General features: G+C 39.5%; 1 protein-coding gene across 3 annotated transcripts in view; it reads left to right on the top strand.

Moving 5' to 3' along the window:
* The first annotated feature begins 286 nt into the window (after nt 1-286).
* Nucleotides 287-21,500, top strand: part of JAK2 (Janus kinase 2) — a 68,325-nt gene continuing 47,111 nt past the window's right edge. Inside the window, exons 1-3 of one of the 3 annotated variants that reach the window (XM_061473082.1) lie at nt 287-529; nt 9,377-9,521; nt 15,546-15,796. In XM_061473082.1, the coding sequence (XP_061329066.1) occupies nt 15,577-15,796 (220 nt within the window). In that variant the 5' untranslated portion in view covers nt 287-529; nt 9,377-9,521; nt 15,546-15,576. Of the gene's footprint in view, nt 530-9,376; nt 9,522-15,545; nt 15,797-21,500 lie in introns of those variants that run through there. The other 2 variants (XM_061473084.1, XM_061473083.1) reach the window with 2 other exon arrangements.

Here is a 21,500-nt window from a genome sequence, read left to right as displayed (position 1 = left end):
TGTATCTTAATTGGGAGTATTTTCTTTATCTTTAAAATAAAGCATACAATTGAATTGCATAATCATACTAAACCCAGAGTTCTCTGAGTACTGGACACAATGATAATTTGACTCTTTTCCAGTGGGGTAGAAGTACCAGTCTCTCATTTTCTCTCTCAAAACCCAAAAAAAAAAAAAAACAAAAAAGGAAAAAAAAAGAAGTACAAGAGAAAGCAATTGGAAATCTTGCCGTGTGAATAGATGTGTCTCTTCTTAATGAAACCTGTTTTTTTCCCTGTCATTATCATTAGAGTTCTGCAGAATCTCTGCTAATGGTACTTTTTATGACAAACCTTTGTTTACTTTCAGAGCCCTGGGGTTTTTTTTCTTTCATTTTTTTTTCTGACAATCTGTGTTTATAGAGATAACGTGATCTTGGCAAAGCATGTAGTGCTATATCTTTGCAAAAAGATGGCTGGTATTTCAGATAGGGAGCAAGTGGAGAGCTCTCAGGCCATTGGTGATTAAGGAAGCATAAAGTAACTATCAAGTAAGTACATTTTTACGAATTATAAAGTGTCAACATTGCTCTCATAAATTATTCAACAATAATTTATTCAACCCTTCTCTCAAAGAATAACAGAAACTGCAATATCAATATGATAACTGAACTCCAGATCATTTTTTGATAGGCTTGTGAATACACTTCTGTAGTTTTGAGTTAGAGTGTTAGTATTTTAATTAAACATTAATTTACAGACATAATGTAATTTCAGATATTTTTGTGGCACAGTCTCACAAGATTGTTGCTTGGATATCTCAGAGGGTCTTACTCATATTTTACTGTTTTGCATTTATATGGCCAGGCCTTAATTCTGTAAGGATTTGTAAATGTGATTTAGTTCATGCACAATGCCCATTGTAGCTTTGTTGAATCTGCATAGGATCTAAGTTGGAGGCAAGGAGGGAGGTGCTGTGCTTTTGTTTTTTGTTGTTGGGTTGTTTTGGGGTTTGTTTAGGTTTTGGCTTGTTTGTTTTTTTTTGTATTTGTTTCGTTTTTTAAGGCAGGTTTATTATTACCTGTTTTAGAACTTCATGGTGTAATCTTGCCTAGATTTTGAGCTGCTTCTGCAATACTAAAGAAGACTCGAATGAAAATGCAGGGTATCTTATATACATTGCATTGCATGGATTTACATTTTCTACAAACAGGTAATGCAAAGTTAAGCACTTCCGAATAGTATTAGTATTCCAGGTTTCTTTAACTGATGTGTCATTATAAAGAGCTAGCTTCGTTTCCTCTGCATAACTGTATGCTTTTCCAAGGGGAGGTGCATGCCTCTGTGTGTGTGTGTTCGTGTGTGTAAAAACCACCAAAATCCCTTAGAAAATCCTGCACCTTGAGGAGGGAATTTCTAAATGAGATTTACATCAGGTCTGGCCTACTGATAAGACAATTTCTAAACTAAAGCTGAGAAAGCAGCGGAGGCTGAAGATGAAGGGGATCTTTCCGGAGTGTCCAAACCAGACACTGGCATCTTCTGCTCTTGCCTGTTTGGTAAAGATTGCTGATTCATTCTGACTTAAATGTTATCCTGTTTACATGATGTCAGTTTTTTCTGTAAAGGGCTAATTTGTTGAAGCACATGTGTTCAGATTCTGTTCAGATAGTGTAGAAGCTGGGATATGCATAAGGGGATAGCTTAGTTGATCCAGATGTTTTTGTATTTTTGATGACTGGTAAATCTGAGGGAGAGTCTTTCCCTCCCCCACATGTTTCACTGAAAAATGTTACAGGAAACAAGGTCATGCGTGTTTTATTATGTAGCATATTATGCAATTTTATTGTCTAGGACCACTTTATTTACCCTCTGATTTTGTCAGGTGATGAAAACTGGGAAAGAAACCAAGGAACCCACAAATGCTGGAGCAGGGGGTACATCTTATAATATAGTGAAGAACATAGTATATATCTTTGTTTTCTATTTTTGTAGGCAGAAAAGGTGGCTGGGGTTATGGTTATATTTTACATGGAACTTTGCCATGTATGGTGAAGTGTGAAGGTGTACTTCTAATCTCTAAAGGTAGAGATTTAGAAGTTTGACAGAGAAGAGCAGTTTCAATCCTGATATTCTGGTTATTGAAACTGGAGACACCTTTTAATCTATAGCAATATAGCAAAGAGGCATGGCGGTACTCATATGTGTGTCATTATTTCTCACTGTACATAAAGTGACTGCAAATTTTCACAATCAGTCTTTGAGGTTTGAGTCACAGTTTTTTCTTAATGCTATTGTGATACTTGGCCAGTAATCAGGATCTTTTTATACTTCACCCCCACACACCCCCTTTTTTTTTTTCTTTTGATGCTATTAAATTCAAGCTCTGTTGGAAGAGAATGAAACATAAAATAAGTGGCTTAACTCATGGAGGGGAAAGAAGGTTTTTAAACATTGTTTTGACACTTTTTGTATTTACTTTGGCTCTTCCTCCTTCTGTGTACCTCCTACTTGCTTGCAGGAGATGGCTGGTGTCACTGCCCTTCCCCCCGCCACATAATCTTCTGTTCTTGGTTCACAGGAAGAAAATTCTAGCTCTGCAGCCCTCAGGACTTTCTGAAAAGTGTAAACATACATGACAGTTACTGTAGAGGCAGTAGCTTTACTAACCTTTGAGGAGGGAAGTTGCCAGACTGGGGAAGTGAGATAAGAGCACAAGAAAAGGGAGATGACAGTCCAAAAGGCTTTAACTTGTTAAAATCCAGGTCTTGAAAAAGGCTTCCTGACCAACTCTAAGCTGGGCAGTTTATCCTAATAGCCAGTGGCAACTGGAAAGCGTTATGTCTGGTTTTCCTCACAGAAATGTTTGCTGTAAGAAACCCTTTATTTTCTGTGAAGGAAAAGAACCTTGTATTTTCTACCAGATATAGATCTGTTTGATGAAACTGTTTCATTTTTATTTGCCTAGAAGATACCTTTTTTGTAGACTCAGAGCTCCAGAGCACTCCCATGGTTGGAGAGGACAAAGAACTTTGTTGGAGGTCTGATGTCCTTCAGAAGTACCAAATTACAGCAAGTGGTGGGTCTTTGCTGTTCTCTTTCTTCCACAGTGCAGCTGTTGAGAGCACACCTTCACATGAGAAATCCCTGCCTGCCACAGGAAAAAGGACAGGTCTTTGGTGGCTGAGAGAAGAGCAGCAGTTTTGAAACCTTTTCCATTGTGAGATGGCTAGTGTCTGCTTTGCCGCTGTTCTTCACTCTGCCAGCAGCATGAAATGGCAAGCTTAGTGCAGCCTGCTTGATTCTTGACAGCATCTGCTAAACTGGCATCTCTTTTGCAACTGTTGATGCTGTTCTTTGTCTGCACAGTACTGCAGCAATAACTTCGTTTGTATTTTGATAAATCCTTCTTCAGTTATGAAGAGGAAAGCTTGCTTTCTTCAACAGTGTCTTCTAGCATAACAGCCCTGCTGTTTCACTCTTACAGTGTTTAAGAAGGCCAAGCAATCTGACAAACTACTTTGCTGCTACTGCTGTACTTTTTGCTTTTCTTTCTACTTTCAATATTTAACTTGTGATTTTAGCTGTAACTGTCATATGTGTTCTCTAGCATTGAAGTGTTTTTCCCCTAGACAGTGTTTTCAATAAAAATGCCTTTTAATAGAAAAATACTTTTTTCTGTTTCAGTGGTGAGTCAGAATATTTTTTCCACTTTGAAATGTGATTTTTTTTTTATTATTTCTTTATTGTCTCCTAATTTCTTGGTAATTTGCTGGTAGTTGTTTTTACATTAAATATTCAAAGCACTGGCGTCGATGTACGACAGTGTTCTGCATTTCTTTTGTAACCAAAAGCCACTAAGCAGAATGAGACTAGTAGTGAGCAATCCTCAGAGACACTTTTTACTCTGAGTTAATTTGCTTCATGCACACAGGAGCACTGGCAATTCCTTTTTTTCTGTCTTTTTGAAAGATGTCAAAGAATCAATTAAGGAAGACCTGTGCTGTACTAATTAACCCTTATTTCGTGGTCTGAGCTATTAAACAGAATTCAGTTTTTAGTATAGCTCACAAAAAGTATAGGATATTGTGGCATACTTGTGAAAGTATCAGTCCTAATTTTGCTGTCATCATCATTTATTGTACCACTTAAGAAGAATTTTAGATATGTGTAAGAGAATCATAGGAAATTGGAGACATTTTCCACATCCTTCATGTAGAAGGTCTTTCTGACCTACTGTGGTTACTTTTCCTATGTGCATATAAAGCTGTGCAGGTAATAGTGGCACTTAGTGGACTAAGGATCCACAAATGTCACAGTCTTGGGAGGTAATCTTTGCCAAAACAATTAGGCAACCATTTGAATTGCTTGGAAATTTGATGATGAAATAGCCTTTTGCTGAAATTTATTATCATGGTGAAACTGAAATGTTTTGCAGATATAGACTGACTTCTGCCAAAGTTCTTATGAAAACCAAGCAGAGCTGTTGCTTGTGGGCAGGCCTTTGATTTGATTGCTTTTCTGGTAACTCACCTACTTGGCAGGTTACTGTGATGCTGGGGTATTGTTCTATTGATCTATTGCTTCTCGAGTGTATTGTTCGTTCTGCTTTTCTTAACAGCACCCCACATAGCTTTCTTTGTGAGATAAGCTAGGGCAAGGACTTCATTGTGTTGTAAAGAACTTAGAAATCATGATTATTTGTCTTAATTCCTAACCAGAATGAAAAGATTAAAATCCTCATACTAACAGCTTCTGTCCACTTGGTCCCTGTGTGTCGTGCAGGCAGATCAAACCAGTATCATTACTCTTTCCTTGTGCAAAAGTTCATGGGCTCTTGCCGAATTGCTGATACATGTACTGGTTTGCCAAGTGAAAACTGTAAGCAAATGTTATTTTTGCTTCTCTGCTTTTTTTTTTAGTATAAGTTTTGTCATTGGTATGTTAGGTTGTCTGTCATCTTCCTTCTTTTTCTGTTTGCTACCATGTGGATTCAAATCTTGTAACATTAAAAATCCTTGTGTGATATTAATGTACAGCTGATAAAACAGGAAAATTCATTTGGAGTCACTTTGTGCAGTTGTTTCTTTTATAAGCAGTTGTTCTGTCTTTGTTCTGGACCACATTATAAACGTGATGAGGTCAAAGGAAGTGATTCTACCCCTCTACTCTGCTTTCATGAGACCCTACTTGGAATACTGCTTATAGTTCTTGTGTCCTCAACATAAGAAGGACATGGAGCTGTTGGAGCAAGTCCAGAGGAGGGCCAGAAGGATGATAAAGGGCCTGGAGCACCTCCCATATGAAGACAGGAGAAGCGTCCTCATAGCAGTCTTCCATTATCTAAAGGGGGCCTACAGGGATGCCAAGGAAGGACTCTTCATCAGGGACTGTAGTGATAGGACAAAGGGTAATGGGTTTAAACTGAAACAGGGAAGATTCAGGTTGGATATAAGGAAGAAATTCTTCAGTATGAGAGTGGTGAGGCATTGGAATGAAGTTGTGAATGCTCCATCCTTGGCAGTGTTAAAGGGCTTGAGCAACTTGATCTAGTGGAAGGAATCCCTGCCTGTGGCAGGGTGGTTGGAACAAGATGATCCTAAGGTCCTTTCCCATCGTAACTGTTCTTCTGTGATTCTATGTGTCAGTGGCTTTACCTCGTGGCTGGGCAACTTTTAGATCCCCCAATAGGCAAAGCATGTTGGAAAAAGATCATGAGATCTGGAGACCTACTTTTTTTTTTTAATTACAAAACATCTTGAAATATGCTTTAAGACAGTATCTAATATTTTTGTGAAAGCTATTTTTAAAGTCAGTATAAATATTACATGGGAAAAGACAAAGAGTTTTCTTAGTGCAGAAGATGGTGCACTTAAATCACAGATTAACTTCGTATGTAAACTTGGCATCTGTTGTCTAAGCATGGAAAAGGTTATCAGATTTTCCAGATTGCCTAATATTTTTTAAGTGATTGTTGAATACTCCGATAAAGTTAATCAGAAGAATGTTTCTCATAAATATGTGGTAGGAAGATGTGAATCTGTTGCTGTAAATTTTTTGTGAAATACTGGCTGATGTAGAATGTTCTGACTAAACAAAGACTTCAGAATTTCTCGTTGGTTCCGTTAAGAAGCAGTGGCATTTCTGTACGTGCTGATGTTTTTAAAATACAGTACTTTACTGCCTGTCACAGCAGCATGTGCATTTGGTTCCTTGAATTTAGTATATTTCTGTGTTTAAAAAACAACCCCAAAACTTACCAAAACTACATACATAAAGGAAATCACCAGACCAGATTTGCAAGGAATACTGCCTGTTACATGTAGAATATAAACACTGTTGTTACCTTTTTAAGATTTTAAACTTTTCAAAGCATAACAGGTCTGCTGGGTGTACGTTATGAGAAAATTTAGTTGTGGTCCATTTGTCTCTATTCAAACTGAACCGGGAAGACTATAATTAAATATTAAGTGTACCACTGAGTGATGCACTTTGACATCCCTGAGGGACTGAATGCCATCCAGAAGGACTTGGACAGTCTCAAGAGGTGGGCCCATACGAACCTTGTGAAATTCAACAAGGCCAAGTGCGGGGTACCGCACCTGGGTCGGGACAGCCTCTGGTATCAATACAGGCTGAGGGATGAAAGGATGGAGAGTACCTCTGAGGAGAAGGACTTGGAGGTACTGGTGGGTGAAGAACTGTACATGATCCAGCAATGTGTGCTCGTAGCCCAGAAGGCCAGTTGTATCCTGGGCTGCATCCAAAGGAGTGTGGCAGCAGGTCAAGGGAGATGATTCTGCCCCTCTGCTTCTCTGGTGAGACCCCACCTGTAGTGCTGCATCCAGCTTTGAAGTCCTCAACATAGCAAAGACATGGACCTGCTGGAGAGGGTCCCAGAGAAGGACCAGAGGGCTGGAGCACCTCTCCTGTGTGGAAAGGCTGAGAGTTGGGGTTGTTCAGCCTGGAGATGGGAAGGGTCAGGGGAGATCTTAGGGCATCTTCCAGTGCTTAAAAAGGCTGCCTATAAGAAAGATGGGGAGAGACTTTTGGCAGGGCCTGCTGCGACAGGACAAGGGGTGATGGTTTTAAACTGAAAGGGGAAATTCAGGCTGGACATGAGGAAGAAATTCTTTGCAGTGAGAGGGGTAAAACACTGCTACTGGTTGCCCAGAGAGGTGGTGGATGCACCATCCCTGGAGACATTCAAGACCAGGCTGGATGGTTCTGGGCAACCTGATCTAGTTCAAGATGTCCTTGCTCATTGCAGGGGGTGTTTTGTTAGATGAGTTTTGAAGGTCCCTTCCAGCCAAATTATTCTATGATTCGGTGTTCTATATTAAGTGCAAACCAACCAAACTAACAAAAACAATTACAAGTGGGAAGCTGACTTTTCTTCTTAGTATAATCTTGGTTTAGAAGTGAAAAATTTATTTTGTCTGCGTTTCATTAGACTCTAGTTTGTTTCGTTTTGGAATTGGGCATCGAGGTATGTTCCAGGTAACATTCTTTGCAACTCTGCTTTTAGAAGACCTGGTTGTGTCAGGTAAGACTTAGTCTGAAAGATATAAACTGAATAGTTTTATAAGGTCTTGGTGCCAATCCTGTAAATAGGTATGTCTTTAGAAAAAGAATGTCAGAATAACCATAGTGAGCTTGTTTGGCTTGAGTTTTTAGTCTCCCAAGTTTCCATGCTTTTTGACCAGACCTGTGCGCTGCTCATTCATAAGCAAGTGACCATTTTTCATGTTTGTCATGTGAAGAAGAATAGACTTGGTATTAGGCTGCTCTGTCCAATTTTTTGCTTGAAAATGTAAGCTGCAATATCGCTAAGCTTATTCAAAATGCTAGGCAGAGAGTACAAGTGCCTTGAGTTCTTAACCTGATTTGTTCCATCAGTTCATCAGTGGCTGTCTCATACAGCCAGTGATGCTATGCAACTGATCTGGAGTTTTTGGAAAAACTGCATAGTTAACTGCAGTGAGGTAAATCTTCATGCAGCTTTACTGAGAGTCAAGAACCTGTTTGGGAATGATGAATGCAAGGCAGTTGTGAACATGCAACAGTACTTCAAAAGTAGAAAACACTTTGCAGTACACAGCAATACCTCCTGATCTGAAACCTGCACGAGCAGATGGTGGCTCTGTGCTTTGTTTGATCTCAAGCTCTCAGATCAGTGTGCATGGAATGTGTGCTCAGTAGGTCAGTAATAGACTGCTCTGCCGCAGACAACCCCTCTTTCTCCCTCTGGCACTTTAATACAGGTCTGGAAAATCTGCAATGATTGTACTGGACTTTGGATCAGATCTTAATTGGCTGGCTAGACAGCATTTGAAGGAAAATCTCTGGAGGTGTATACAAAATACACAGCTGCCCAAACACGGCAGAACTGCTTATCTCCAGAGCCAGCATTGCCACGGAGAAAAGCTGATTGTTGCCATAACAGCCTAACTTCTGAGAGAAGCTGAATTTACTGCTTGTTGAGATATGTTCCTTTTTCTTAGGGCAGTGATGGTAGACTCAGTAGATACAGCGTGGTGCTAAGAAAATTGTGTTGATTTACTTCTCCTGTGTCCTGTCCATGGAGATTTCTGTTTGAAGAGTCATCAAATACAAAACTTGACGTTCTCCCAGTTGGAATTCTGCCCCTTTGAACTTCTAACTGTAGTTTTTCCCCTTTTATTTACTTTTTAAATGCATTTTTGCTTCTCTGTCAGGCCCTCTTCTACACTGGGAGGGTCCCAACAGGGAATGTATCATTTTTTTCACTGGTCCAGGAAGTTGCTGTTATGTTTAAGTGCTTTCAAGTGGTGTTTCTTGAAACCACGGAAATGTTGTGCAAGGAGAGCAAGGGGGGTGTGCCCTCCTTCCTGCTACAAGACAGTTGGTGTTGACTTCCACATGAATTGAAATGAGTGGGTTTTAAATAGAATGAATTGTTCTGGCTAAAGGGAGTGCTGCTACAGAAAGTGAACACACCATGTCTCCTTTTGTAATTACTTTTCCGTTTCTCTTTTCTTCATGTAATGACATCAACAGTTTTCTTAAATGGATGCTGTATTCACAGAAAAGGAAAACATGGTGACTGAATAAAAAAAAGGAATTGGTAACTATATTTCAGGTTGGATTTCATATACCAATTTCTTGCTAGAACTGAGGAGCAGTCTCAGTACCAAAAATGCATTTTAAACCAACGTTGGGTTTGGGGTTTTTTTAAAGCTTGTATTTAAAAAACCCTAGATTTAAAAAGATCTTGGCAAAGAAGATGGGAATTTGGGCAAATGAGATGGAGTGGATCACTCTGTACCTTAACACAGATATGAATTCCTAAACAAGTGTGTTTTTTATTCTTCATAGCCATTAACTTTTCTAATAGTAAATATGTGTTTTTACTGCAGAGACATTATGTTCTACCACTGCTTGTGCGCCTGCTTTGTCTGACCTCCTGTGGATACCAGCAGTGAGTGAGTGACTTATTACATATTTATTGAAAGAGCTCCATCACTCTCATGTTTCATTCAGAGATTTCTCAGGTGATAAACGGTAATTAACAGTTGGGGATTTATCTGTAGTGCGAGATTGCTCTGATATTTGAACCTCCCAAATTTAGTTTTAAAATTAGGTGTTTAATTTAAAATTTAGGTGTTTGAAGTGGTATAGTTAAGATCCTAACCCTGCAGGTTTCTCTAGAAACCCACAGAAAACCCCCCTAAAAATGTAAGCTGCAGGGGGGGAGAATTACTTGCATGAAAGAGTTTAGATTTTGCAAAACTGTACACCCCATGGTTCAAATAAAGAAATAATAAATGTTATTGTGAACAGGTCCATGAACGCTCCATATTATTGCATCATGAGGACTATGTATGTCCTCATGATAATGAGGATATTGTCCTCATTATAATGAAATCTCTTGCATAAATACTGGGTTTCAGTCTCATCAGTTTCTTTCTGATTGACTTAAAAAAGAACTGTATGAATCAGTGCAGTCTGGTGTGGCTGGTAAAATTAATCCTCAGATGAACTAGAGGTACAGACAGCAACAGACGGCGGCATATAAATGTGTTGTGGATACTGGTGATGGCAGTTAGAGCAAGACAGGGAAGGATTAATCTCATTCTTTAGAAGCTGTGACTTGAAATAGTATCCAGAATAGGAACATTAAAATAATCCTATTAAATCAAATCCTCTGTTCATCAGTACCAGAGTCAGGTCTTTTATAGTTAGTAGACTTGATCTCCAAATCAAGATGTTTATGTTCCATCCAGATTCTGTTACACATTGTTGTTACATGGATAAATGGACAGGACATTTTTCTCTTCAGCTGAGTCTTATGTCAGACACTCGCTTCCAGATATGCGTGGACATAGCTCCTTTTTGGCAAACAGATAAATCTGCGGTAATGTAGCTTACCTGAAAAAGTCTCATTCTGGGTGCATTCAAAGGGAGGAGTAGACTATTTTGCATGTTGTATTTACTTTGTATATTTACTTTACATTTTTTGCTGTATTTTATTGTTATTTCACATATTTATGTATGATCAAGCAAAATTCTCTTATTAGTTATGGAGATTTTTATATAGAAACAGGGAATGATGAGGGTTTGTTTTTGTTTTTGTTTTTTTTTTGAAATGGCAAGTGTGTTTCTAAATGCACAAACTTTATGAAGGAGGGCTCAGCACAAACAACTCTGTTTAGTTCGCATTGGAAATTGGCCAGGTTTTCAGTTCTATAAACAGTATTTCCCTTCAGTGCTGGGTAGACATAATACCACATGATCTAAATGAAAAGAATCTGCCAGTTCAGGTGAAGGTTTATATTCAACAGAGTTATTATTGGGGTGTTTTAGAAAAATTTCTGTGCTAATTAAATAAGCCTTTCTCTGGAGATAAAATCCGTGAATGTTTTATATAAGCAAATGGTAGAGCACAAACATTACATTGCATACTGTTGACTTACATACATAAGAAATGTGAATTCCCTAATGGGTTAACATAAATGCATTTTTTTTTTCTTAATTCAACACTTTCTTGTTACCTGTGTGCTGCCTTTACCACTGAAAGCACAAGTCTCTTACATTTAGAGGTTGCTGGCTGTGTGAATGAGGGTTCAGGCTAGACACAAGGAGGAAATTCTTTGCAATGAGGGTGGTAAAACAGTGGCACAGGTTGTCCAGAGAGGTCAGAGATGTGCCATCCCTGAAGACGTTCAAGGCCAACCTGGATGGTTCTGGGCAACCTGATCTAGTTCAAGATGTCGTTGCTCATTGCAGGGGGCTTGGACTAGACGACATTTGAAGGTCCCTTCCAACACAAACCAGACTGTTTCTGTATGCCCACCTTAGATCCAGGTCCAAGGAATGTAGTGAGTGACACTTGCACTGAGAAATTCAGATTTAATATATATGTGGTACAGTGGCTCTTTGTGTTGCTTTGTTTGGGAAATAAAATTACGTACTTTTCTCTTAGAATCATAGAATGGTTAGGGTTGGAAAGGACCTTTAGATCATCTAGTTCCACCCCCCCCTGCCATGGGCAGGGACCCCTCACACTAAACCATCTCACCCAAGGCTTTGTCCAACCTGGTCTTGAGCACTGCCAGGGATGGAGCATTCACAACCTCCCTGGGCAACCCATTCCAGTGCCTCACCAACCTAAAAGGAAAGAATTTCCTCCTTATATCCAATCTAAACTTCCCCTTTTGAAGTTTTAACCCGTTACCCCTTGTCCTATCACTACAGTCCCTAATGAAGAGTCCCTCCCCAGCATCCCTATAGCCCCCCTTTCAGATACTGGAAGGCTGCTATGAGGTCTCCACGCAGCCTTCTCTTCTCCAGGCTGAACAGCCCCAACTTCCTCAGCCCGTCTTAATATGGGAGGTGCTCCAGTCCCCTGATCATCCTCGTGGCCCTTCTCTAGACTTGCTCCAACAGTGCCATGTCCTTCTTATGTTGAGGACATCAGAACTGTACATGATACTCCAAGTGAGGCCTCACGAGAGCAGAGTAGAGGGGCAGGATCACCTCCTTCGACCTGCTGGTCATGCTCCTTTTGATGCAGATCAGGATACGGTTGGTGTTCTGGGCTGTGAGCGCACACTGCCGGCCCATGTTCATTTTCTCACCAACCAACACCCCTAAGTGCTTCTCTGCAGGGCTGCTCTGAATCTCTTCTCTGCCCAACCTGTAGCTGTGCCTGGGATTGCTCTGACCCAGGTGTAGGACCTTCCACTTGTCATGGTTAAACTTCATGAGGCTGGAATCAGCCCACCTCACAAGCGTGTCAAGGTCCCTCTGGATGGCATTCCTTCCCTCCAGGGTATCAACCGAACCACGCAGCTTGGTGTCATTGGCAAACTTGCCGAGAGCGCACTCAATCCCACTGTCCATGTCAGCGACAAAGATGTTAAACAAGACCGGTCCCAACACCAATCCCTGAGGGACACCACTCGTTACTGGTCTCCAGACGGACATTGAGCCATTGACCACAACTCTTTGTGTGCGGCCATCCAGACAGTTCTTTATCCACTGAGTGGTCCATCCATCAAATTGATGTCTCTCCAATTTAGAGACAAGGATGTCATGTGGGACAGTGTCGAACGCATTATCTTGATGATGGTGTCTCTTTTTTCTTTTTTTTCCTCTGTTATGTTTTGTTATTTTTTTCTTTCCCCTAGAATTACCATCATAATAGAATAATTTTATCTTTCTGCATTGTGTAATTTAGTATTTTTGTCTGTCACATAGAGCATGAAGTGAATGTTTTCCTCCTTAAAAGTTTTCAGCCTGGTGTTTCTGCTGACTTAACCATTGCAGTCCATTTCTGTAGCACAAGTCATCTTTCACCCGCATAAATATATATTTGTACACTCATCCTTCCCTCAGTTGGGAGCAGAAAATTTTAAAAAATCATGTTCTAAACAGTTATGATACAGCAACATGGTTCAATATAAACAAAAGCTGTTGAAAATTGCACATTTAGGAATGTAACACCCGTCTACCTATCCAAAACATTAAACATATTTTAAATGAAACAGTAACATTTTAATGTTGAATATCTTTATTAACTGTTCAGTATTTTCATCAGCAATATACAGTGGGATTGAGTGCACTCTCAGGAAGTATGGAGGTGACACTAAGCTGAGTAGTCAGCTAGCTGATGGGCTTGAGGGAAGGGATGCCACCCGGAGAGACCTGGTCAGGCTTGAGAAGTGGGCCCATGTGAGCCTCAAGAGATTCATAAGGCCAAGTGCAAGCTCTTCTTGCACCTGGGTTGGAGTAAGCCTCAGTATCAGACTGGGGTACAAATGGGGTTGAGAGCAGCCCTACAAATAGGGACTCAGGGATACTGGTAGATGAAAAATGAGACATGAGCTGGCAATGGGCACCTGCAGCCCAGAAAGCCATTTGTATTATATAGAAAAAAACAACAGGTTAAGGGATGGGATTCTACTCCTCTGCTCTGGTCTTGTGAGGCCTTACTAGGAATCCTGTGTCCAGCTGTGCGAAGACATGAAGGCAAGTTAAAGCAAATCCAGGGGAGGGCCGCAAAAATGATCAGAGGGCTGGAACACCTCTCTCATTAAGAAAGCCTGAGTGAGTTGAGGTTGTTCAGCCTGGAGAAGAAAAAGCCCTCAGGAGACTTTATAGTGGTCCAAAACTTTCAGTGATTATAAAAAAAACCCAAATCCTTATAACTGATGTCTTGTTTAGACCTACTGCGCATTTTGAAAATATGAAATGCTGAATTCCAGGTGGTAGCTGCTTAATATCAATTTTAATAAAAGCGAGCCTTACACACTGTGGTCAAAGCTTTTATCATGAACATGGATTAGACTGATTAAAATTACGATTTAGTTACAGAATCATTGAATGGTTTGGGTTGGGAGGGACCGTAAAGATTCATCTTGTTCCAACCCCGTGCCATGGGCAGGGACACCTTCCGCTAGAACAGATTGCTCAAAGCCCCATCCAGCCTGGCCTTGAACACTGCAACAGATGGAACAGCCGCTTCTTTGGGCAACTTGTGCCAGTGTCTCACCACCCTCATAGTAAAGAACTTCTTAATCTAAATTTCTCCTCTTCCAGTTTAAAGCCATTCCCCCTTGTCCTGTCATTATATGCCCTTGTAAAAAGTCCCTTTCCAGCTTTCCTGTAGGCCCCCTTTAGGTATTGAAAGCTGGTCCAAGGTTTCCCTGGAGCCTTTCTTCTCCAGGCTGAAGAAGCCCAATTCTCTCAGCCTGTCTCCATAGCAGAGGTGCCCCAGCCCTCTGATTATCTTTGTGGCCTCCTCTAGACTCACTTGAGCAGGTCCGTGTCCCTCTTGTGTTGGGCACCCCAGAGCTGGATGCAGCACTGCAGGTGGGGTTTCATGAAGGTAGGGGGGCAGGATCACCTCCCTCGACCTGCTGGTCACGCTCCTCTTGATGCAGCCTAGCAGATGGTTGGTTCCTGGGCTGTGCACGCGCACTGCGGGGTCACATTGAGCTTCCTACCAATCAACACCCCCAAGTCCTTCTCCTTCTTCTCCCAAGTCTCTGCCCAGCCTGTAGTTGTGCCTGCGATTGCCCTGACCCTGGTGCAGGACCTTGCACTTGGCCTTGTTGAACTTCATGAGGTTTGCACTGTCCCACCTCTCCAGCCTCTCCAGGTCCCTCTGGATGACATCCCTTCCTTCCAGTGTGTCAACCACATCACATAGCTTGGTGTCTTCGGTAAACTTGCTGACGGTGCATCAATCCCACTGTCCATGTTGCTGACAAAGATGTTGAATGTGCCAGTCCCGACACTGAGCCCTAAAGAGTTGAAGAAGAGCAAAGACATTCTTCATCTGGCTTTCAGAATATGCGGTCACTCACTTTAAAAAACAAATAAACAATTATTATATATATAGTTATATATGTGGTTATATATTGAGTTATTAGTCTCTTATTTTCTTTGATTATATTTATCAAAGAAGATTTTTAGCTTGAATTCCTTACAAATGAAATTCAGATTATTAGCCTGAAAGAAGGCGATGTTGGGAGTCCTCTGATTCATATATACAAACCAAGTCTTCTGACTAAGAGTCTCACCTCACTTAGTACATGTTTTCTTTTATGTGTCTACTTAAGATTAAAACTCAGCCAAAAGGTGCTGTTACTGCCCTTCTCTTCATCAGTGCCAGCTAATAATCTAGCTAATTGTCTTGTAAGTTACCAGTGCAGTCTTTGTATTTAAACAGGGAATATAACGAGTTGTACGTATGTCATTGTAGGGATTACTTTAGTTTTCAGATTTAACTAGCATGTTTCAACTGGACAGGTAAGTATACAGCGTCTAAAATCCAGTGAGAGGTAATAAATCCTCTAGTGGGACTCCCAGTTAATATCTTTGGTTTTCCTGTCATAGTGTCTTTTGTTTTTCAAACTAGAGCTACATAGTAAATCAAGGAGAAACTTTAGTAAACCTTCTAAGTCATTCTCTTAGCTGTTAATGTTTTTCCTGTGTCAGAACGGTAATGTCATGAAATAGGAGTATTATAAGCAAAACCAAATACAGTTAGTCAAGAACTACACGTTACATTTCTTTTAGGCACATGGTCTGAACAGAACCAAACCGAACAATGGCCTGTCTTACAATGACAAATATGGAAGGTACAGAAACTTCTACTGTCCATCAGAATGGTGACATCCATGGCAACAGCAACACACCCAGGCAGACAGAACCATTGCTTCAAGTATACCTTTATCATTCTCCTGGGAAGACAGGAGGAGATTACCTTCAATTTCCAGCTGGAGAATATGTTGCAGAAGAGATCTGTGCTGTTGCCTGTAAAGCCTGTGGTAAGTACATACATAACAGTTTTCCTAATGAGGGAGTGAAATTCAGCTTAATGCAAGAAAATTTTTAATAATCCAGAGCCCGTCAAAGTGGTGGCATTTTAACTAAAATGCTAACCTCTTTGTTCTTTTTGCAGTAGTTAGCACCAGGCTGCAAAACTGTTCCTGTTAGAGAGCTTGCAAAACTGGGATTATAATTGGGTAACTGCCATCTTTAAAATAATTTGAGGGTATACTTTACCTTGAAGTCTTCTTTCACTGAACTGACATATAGTTTGGATAGCTAAATCACAGCAGGAGCTGAAAATAACTTGAATTGCTTTCTGATGCAACCATACAAAACTGATTGGCCCTGGAAGTTATGCATATATTGGCTGTTATACATGTTTAATCACTTTGCAGATGGAAACTGTTCTATTAGAGATGACTACTTGTGTGTAATATTGTGAAAATAAAGTGAGTAAATGACAGGAGAATGTATTTGAAATAATCATGTTTATATGTAAGAATGCCTTTGAATTGTTACATATACTCAGAGTTTAACATTGTCATGTGCTGAGACACAGAGCAAAAATACTTCAGGCATGCATTTTGTGCATGCATCTTTCTTGATTTTGAATTTGTGAATAAAAAAAATAATTCCAATAAACTTTGGATATTAAAGTGACTGTCTTCTTGCTTCTCATGCAAATGTGAACACATAAATGTACATGCATCTTCGTATCTTCTTTTGGGCTGTCAGTGGTACAAGACTAGATGTGTCTTAACTTTCCAAGTACCACATTTCAGGTGCAAATGAATTTGAAAGAAAGGCTTGTAATTCCAAATCTTTCTTTTATACTGGGTTACAGATACAAAGCTGCTGAGTCTGTATATTTTATTATCTTGAAACACCTTACACTTTTGTGATTTTGGGGCTTTTTTTGGTATGATGTTTTTAAATATGCTTTAAATGACTATTTTTGGGATGGATCTGTCAGTTTTTTCCATGCTGTTGAGTTTCATGCTGTGAGTAGGTAGTTTGACAAAGATTATCCTGGCTTGAAGCCCCATTGTTCTTTGGGGATCTTCAGCCCTGGCAGAGTCCGACTAAGATCTGAGTTTGTAGAGTTGCTGTTCATGTAACAGATAAGCAAAACAGTGAATTCAGCAGAAGCGCTGCCCAGGATTCATTCTGGGAGATCATGAGGAAGTAGTGTGGTATTCAGAAGTTTTAGCTTAATGAGAATTCACCACTCTTGATTCAGACCTTATAGGTCTGAGTTTTACAGCTTGACCTAGAGTTAAGTTAAGGTATCTTTTTGATGGTGATTCAAATGAAGATCTTTCCGATACCTTCCACTGTATTCCCAAGGTTCTATAGTCTCTTTCCTCCAGCTGAAGAAAAGAAAAAGGGCCTGAGCCATGTATGATATTCTTCTCGCCCACATCACAAACATGCAAAACCCAATTCTTGCTAATCCACAAATCCAGTTAGTCCTGCCTCCCAGGAGATCATCTGAATACTTCATACTATATTGCTTGTTTTGTGGGACCTCACAAGTGCTTCTCAAGACTTCTAGCTTTGTGGGGTACCAGTTAATGTTTTGCTGGTATAGGTAGTACAAATGTTAAAAATAATTTGTGTGAATAGTACAAGTTGGTTTTGTATTTTTCTGTTGTTTCATCATTCTTCATCAGAGTTTCTAAAGTATACAACTAGTGATTTATACTTGCTTGTATATATGAAATATTTTATCATGTTGAGCCTTTATCTTTGTAGAGCTGACATAGACAGAGTCCTCTGAAGAGTGATTTCTGCCCAGCAGCTACTATGGCAATATTATACAACTTTTTTCTCAATGGAATTTGTAGCTATATTTCTTTCTAAATTGGTGGAAAAGGCTGAAAAGGCTGCAGGTTTAAATTTATGCCATATTCTTGAAAATCTTATAAATTAGTATCAAAGTATGCAGAGCTAGTGACTTTAAGTAACATTTAAATAGCAAGCCTTAAAATGTTTTGACAAAGTTAAAGGAGCGTAGTTTTGATTAGCATATTGCATTTCTGCCATGGCCTGTCCTGCTGGTGTATATGAACCCTAAATTTCTGTAGGGTACATCTGAATTTATTTGTTCTGATTTCCCCTTTTGTTAGGATCGTTAAACCCTTGAGATATTAACTTTAGAGGAACTGGAATCCCAAGAGGGAACCAGTTTGACAATCCTGACTGGGTTGCTAAATTACAAGCAGCTGACAGTTAAAAACCCCTTGAATTTCTAGACTTCTGTGTTTGATTTTGTTTGGTTTGTTTTATTTTGGTTTTAATGTTGATATCCTGAAATTCCACCTAGGAACCTGTTAATTCTCACCCGTCTAAGTTGCAAGGAGATTGGAAGTTCCATGGTACTTCCTTGAAAACTGCTGGTGCTTTCTGGAACCCCTTAAGATAGCAGAGAATCTTTGATTCTGCCGAAGTAAAAATACTGTTGGAAAACATTTAATATGAATAAACACTGTCAGTGTCTGCATTCAGTTAAACGCAAGGGACTGACTGTTACATAATGTGATGGTATGCGGTACTTCTTGCTTTTATGGCTCAGTACCTGAGATTGCTTATTAGTAGCTACAGAATTTTAACCATATTTTTCCTTAACATTCTGAATTTTGCAAATTCACATATCTCAGAGTTACCTGTGATTACAACTGCCCCTTGTGGGTTTTGGGGGTCTTTTGGTTTTGGGATTTGTGGGGTGTGAGTGAGGTTGTTTTGTTTTTTCTGAAGTGATAGCCTTCATTGAAAATCTTCAGTCACACAACACAATACCTGCACCTTCCTGTGCTCCAGCCTCCCAAGGTGAGGAATGAATTAGTCAGAACTCTGAGTCAGGAAAGGAAACTCTGCTTTGCCAAGAAAGGAAATCTGTCCTTCAATTAACTGTTCAGAAAAGATTTTTCTGACATGATAGAGACAGTGAATGTGGTGCCGGTTTGGTAAGCCTCCAGTTTACATGACAGATGAGGGCAAGATACTATTTTTATATAAGAAAAGCTAAGCAATTTTCCATCTGCTATGTACAAGACTTTCTAAGTCTTAGATAGTTTACTGGACAGTTGTGTGCGAACTGACTGCTGTTTGTATTGGACTTTGAAAATAGACTTTTTTAGAATTGTCTTTACTCATTAATTCCATGCAGCTAATTGCTTTCATCTGTATATGTCTAGTGACTTAACTATACGCTTGAATTGACAGTTTCATAAGAAGTATTTCTGCTGTAGACTGCACATGGCTTCCACATTTTGTAGTGATGTCATGGCTTTTGTGATTCACAGTTTCTGGGTTTTAATTTTTCTTTACAGAAGGATAGTGCCTAATGAAAACGTACTGTGTGGGTGAAAGGGTACCTAATGCCAACAAAGGAGGAAATAGAGAAAAACTTTATTTCACTAGCTACTTACCCTGGTAACTGAAGTAGTGTGACTTGTCTGAATGTGGAGATCTAAAATCATAATGAGGAAAGGAAGAAACTACTATGCAAATAATTCTGGTTTTAGGCTTAGAGGAGAAGTTTGAGGAATAAAATTCTGCTGTGTTACAGCCTTGCACGATGTTACTTTACAGACTGTATAGTATCATGAGGCTCCTTCACCTTGTATACAAAATAAAGTACTTGCCAAGAGATAATCATGTTTATGTCTTTGCAAAAGTCCAGAAAATTTATTTAATAGCCCTTGCTGGAGAAGTGGAGAACAATTCTGCTTTATTATGTCTGAGTCACTGTCTTCTCTCCTAATTGATCACTGATTGATTTGATAGGATGGCTAGTGTTAAAAATACATTTCTCAGAACTTTTCACTATTGTTGACATGTCTGGGCTTCATCAGAAGACTTTGATTCCCCACCTCCACCCCCAGTCTTTTGGTTTTCATTGTTTCTGGAAAAAACATTTGAATACCGAGATTACCATTTGCTTGAAAAGTCCCTGCCATTAATAATACTGGCAAGATTTACATGAAATAAGAATTTCTAGTCCCTCCGCTTTTGTCAGATTTTTGTGGACCACTTTCAAGACTCCAATAAGGTGGTTTGCTTTACTTGTATAATCTTCAAACTTTTTCAAGTGCAGGAATATTCTGGCACAAATGCGCAATTCTTAAGGGGGAGAAAAAGAGAAGAATGAAAATGTGCTACTTTTCTTGAAAAACATGTAATCTATGCATCACTGAGCACTGGCAATGAAAAGTACAAATCACCATTCAGAATAATGAATTTTAAAGTGTGAGGGATGGATGAGTGCACAGTTTACTCTTCACACATAAGAAGACAGCGATGCAGATTTTTTTTTACTTTTCTTTTTTTAATGCCAAAATTTCTGATTTGCAGGGGGAATTCCAAAGTCAGGCTCTTCACTTAGTTGAAGTTTCAGAATGGCAATGATATGATCTGGATTGAAAAATCTCTGGGTTTCTTTGGTTTTGCTCAGTTTTTTTTAGAGGTTGGGTGGCTTTATCTGTAATGTATTTTGCGAAATATGGCAGCTTAACATTTGAATATAAGCATATGACTTGGAAATTTGTTCTTCAGTATGCTTATGTGGGATTGTTAATAGCTAGGGGAAATGAGTTAATAAGACTAGGAAAATATTCAGCATTGTCTCCAATGGTGTTTAGCATCTGGCTAGAATCCTGAAATAGGCTGGTGATTCACATGCATTACTCTGTAATTGATCTGAAATTATTTGGGATGCAGAAACCATACAGCCTTAAGTCTGCAAAGTCAGTTGTCATTGCTTTATAGACAAAAAAACTGATCTTTAATGTAATCTAGTTGATATAGATATGATCACACATCAAATGAGAACCATGATTGGTTGCATGGTATAGATTTCTTTTTAACTCCATAAAATTGAGTTAATTTAGTATGTCTCCAAGCTCTGATGGATCAGATATGCTCTACTGCACCATAACTTTGCAACATCTACATTTACAGCTTCAATTACTTAATCCCCTCAGGGCTATTCCTTTGGGGGGTTTGTTTAGTTTTGGTTTCTCTTTGGTTACTTTAATCTTTTCCATTTCTGTAGTTTCCTGTAGTCTGACTCCTTTTCATAGAAGGTCATGTGTTAGGACCTGTAATTCTGGAATATTTTGGCAATCTTTAGCTTAAACAAGTGTCAGATGATTAGTTTGTAGATTTCAGCAGTTTAACCTGATATCTGCACAATAGACCTCTTGTTCTTAGCCCTCTTAATGGCCCCCTACAGAGCCAAATCACTTTTTGTAAAGAATTTAAGCTAGTTGTTATTCAAGACTGGATTACTTTCTGCTCTACAAGCTTATGCTGTTTTGTATGTGGAATTGAGTAGTTTTTTCTAACTAACTGTCTTACATGCACTTCAGATGTGGTGAAAGAAATTTGGGTCTGCCCCTTTTAGTAGGTGCTCAGAACAGCAATAAAGAAATAAGGCTGAGTTTCATGGTTTTTTTTTTTCCCTTCCTGGTTTCTTGTGTGAATTTCTGTGATTTCAGTCTGAGTCTTTGGGCAGGGTCGTGGGTACTTTGCCTCTTCCCAGAATCGTTTTAGAGTCATAGACTCACAGAATAGTTAGGGTTGGAAAGGACCTTAAGATCATCTAGTTCCAACCCCCTGCCATGGGCAGGGACACCTATGTCTCTTAATGTCTTTTAAGTTACTTTTGTTGTCTTTGTCTGGATTGGGGTTTCTTTT

Source organism: Pezoporus flaviventris, unplaced genomic scaffold (assembly GCF_033815535.1).
Source record: "Pezoporus flaviventris isolate CSIRO_AGI_PZ_B2104156 unplaced genomic scaffold, CSIRO_AGI_Pfla_v1 ptg000076l, whole genome shotgun sequence".
In the NCBI taxonomy this organism is placed as follows: domain Eukaryota; kingdom Metazoa; phylum Chordata; class Aves; order Psittaciformes; family Psittacidae; genus Pezoporus; species Pezoporus flaviventris.
Note: the sequence above shows the minus strand (reverse complement) of the source record. Positions and strands in the feature narration are given on the sequence as shown.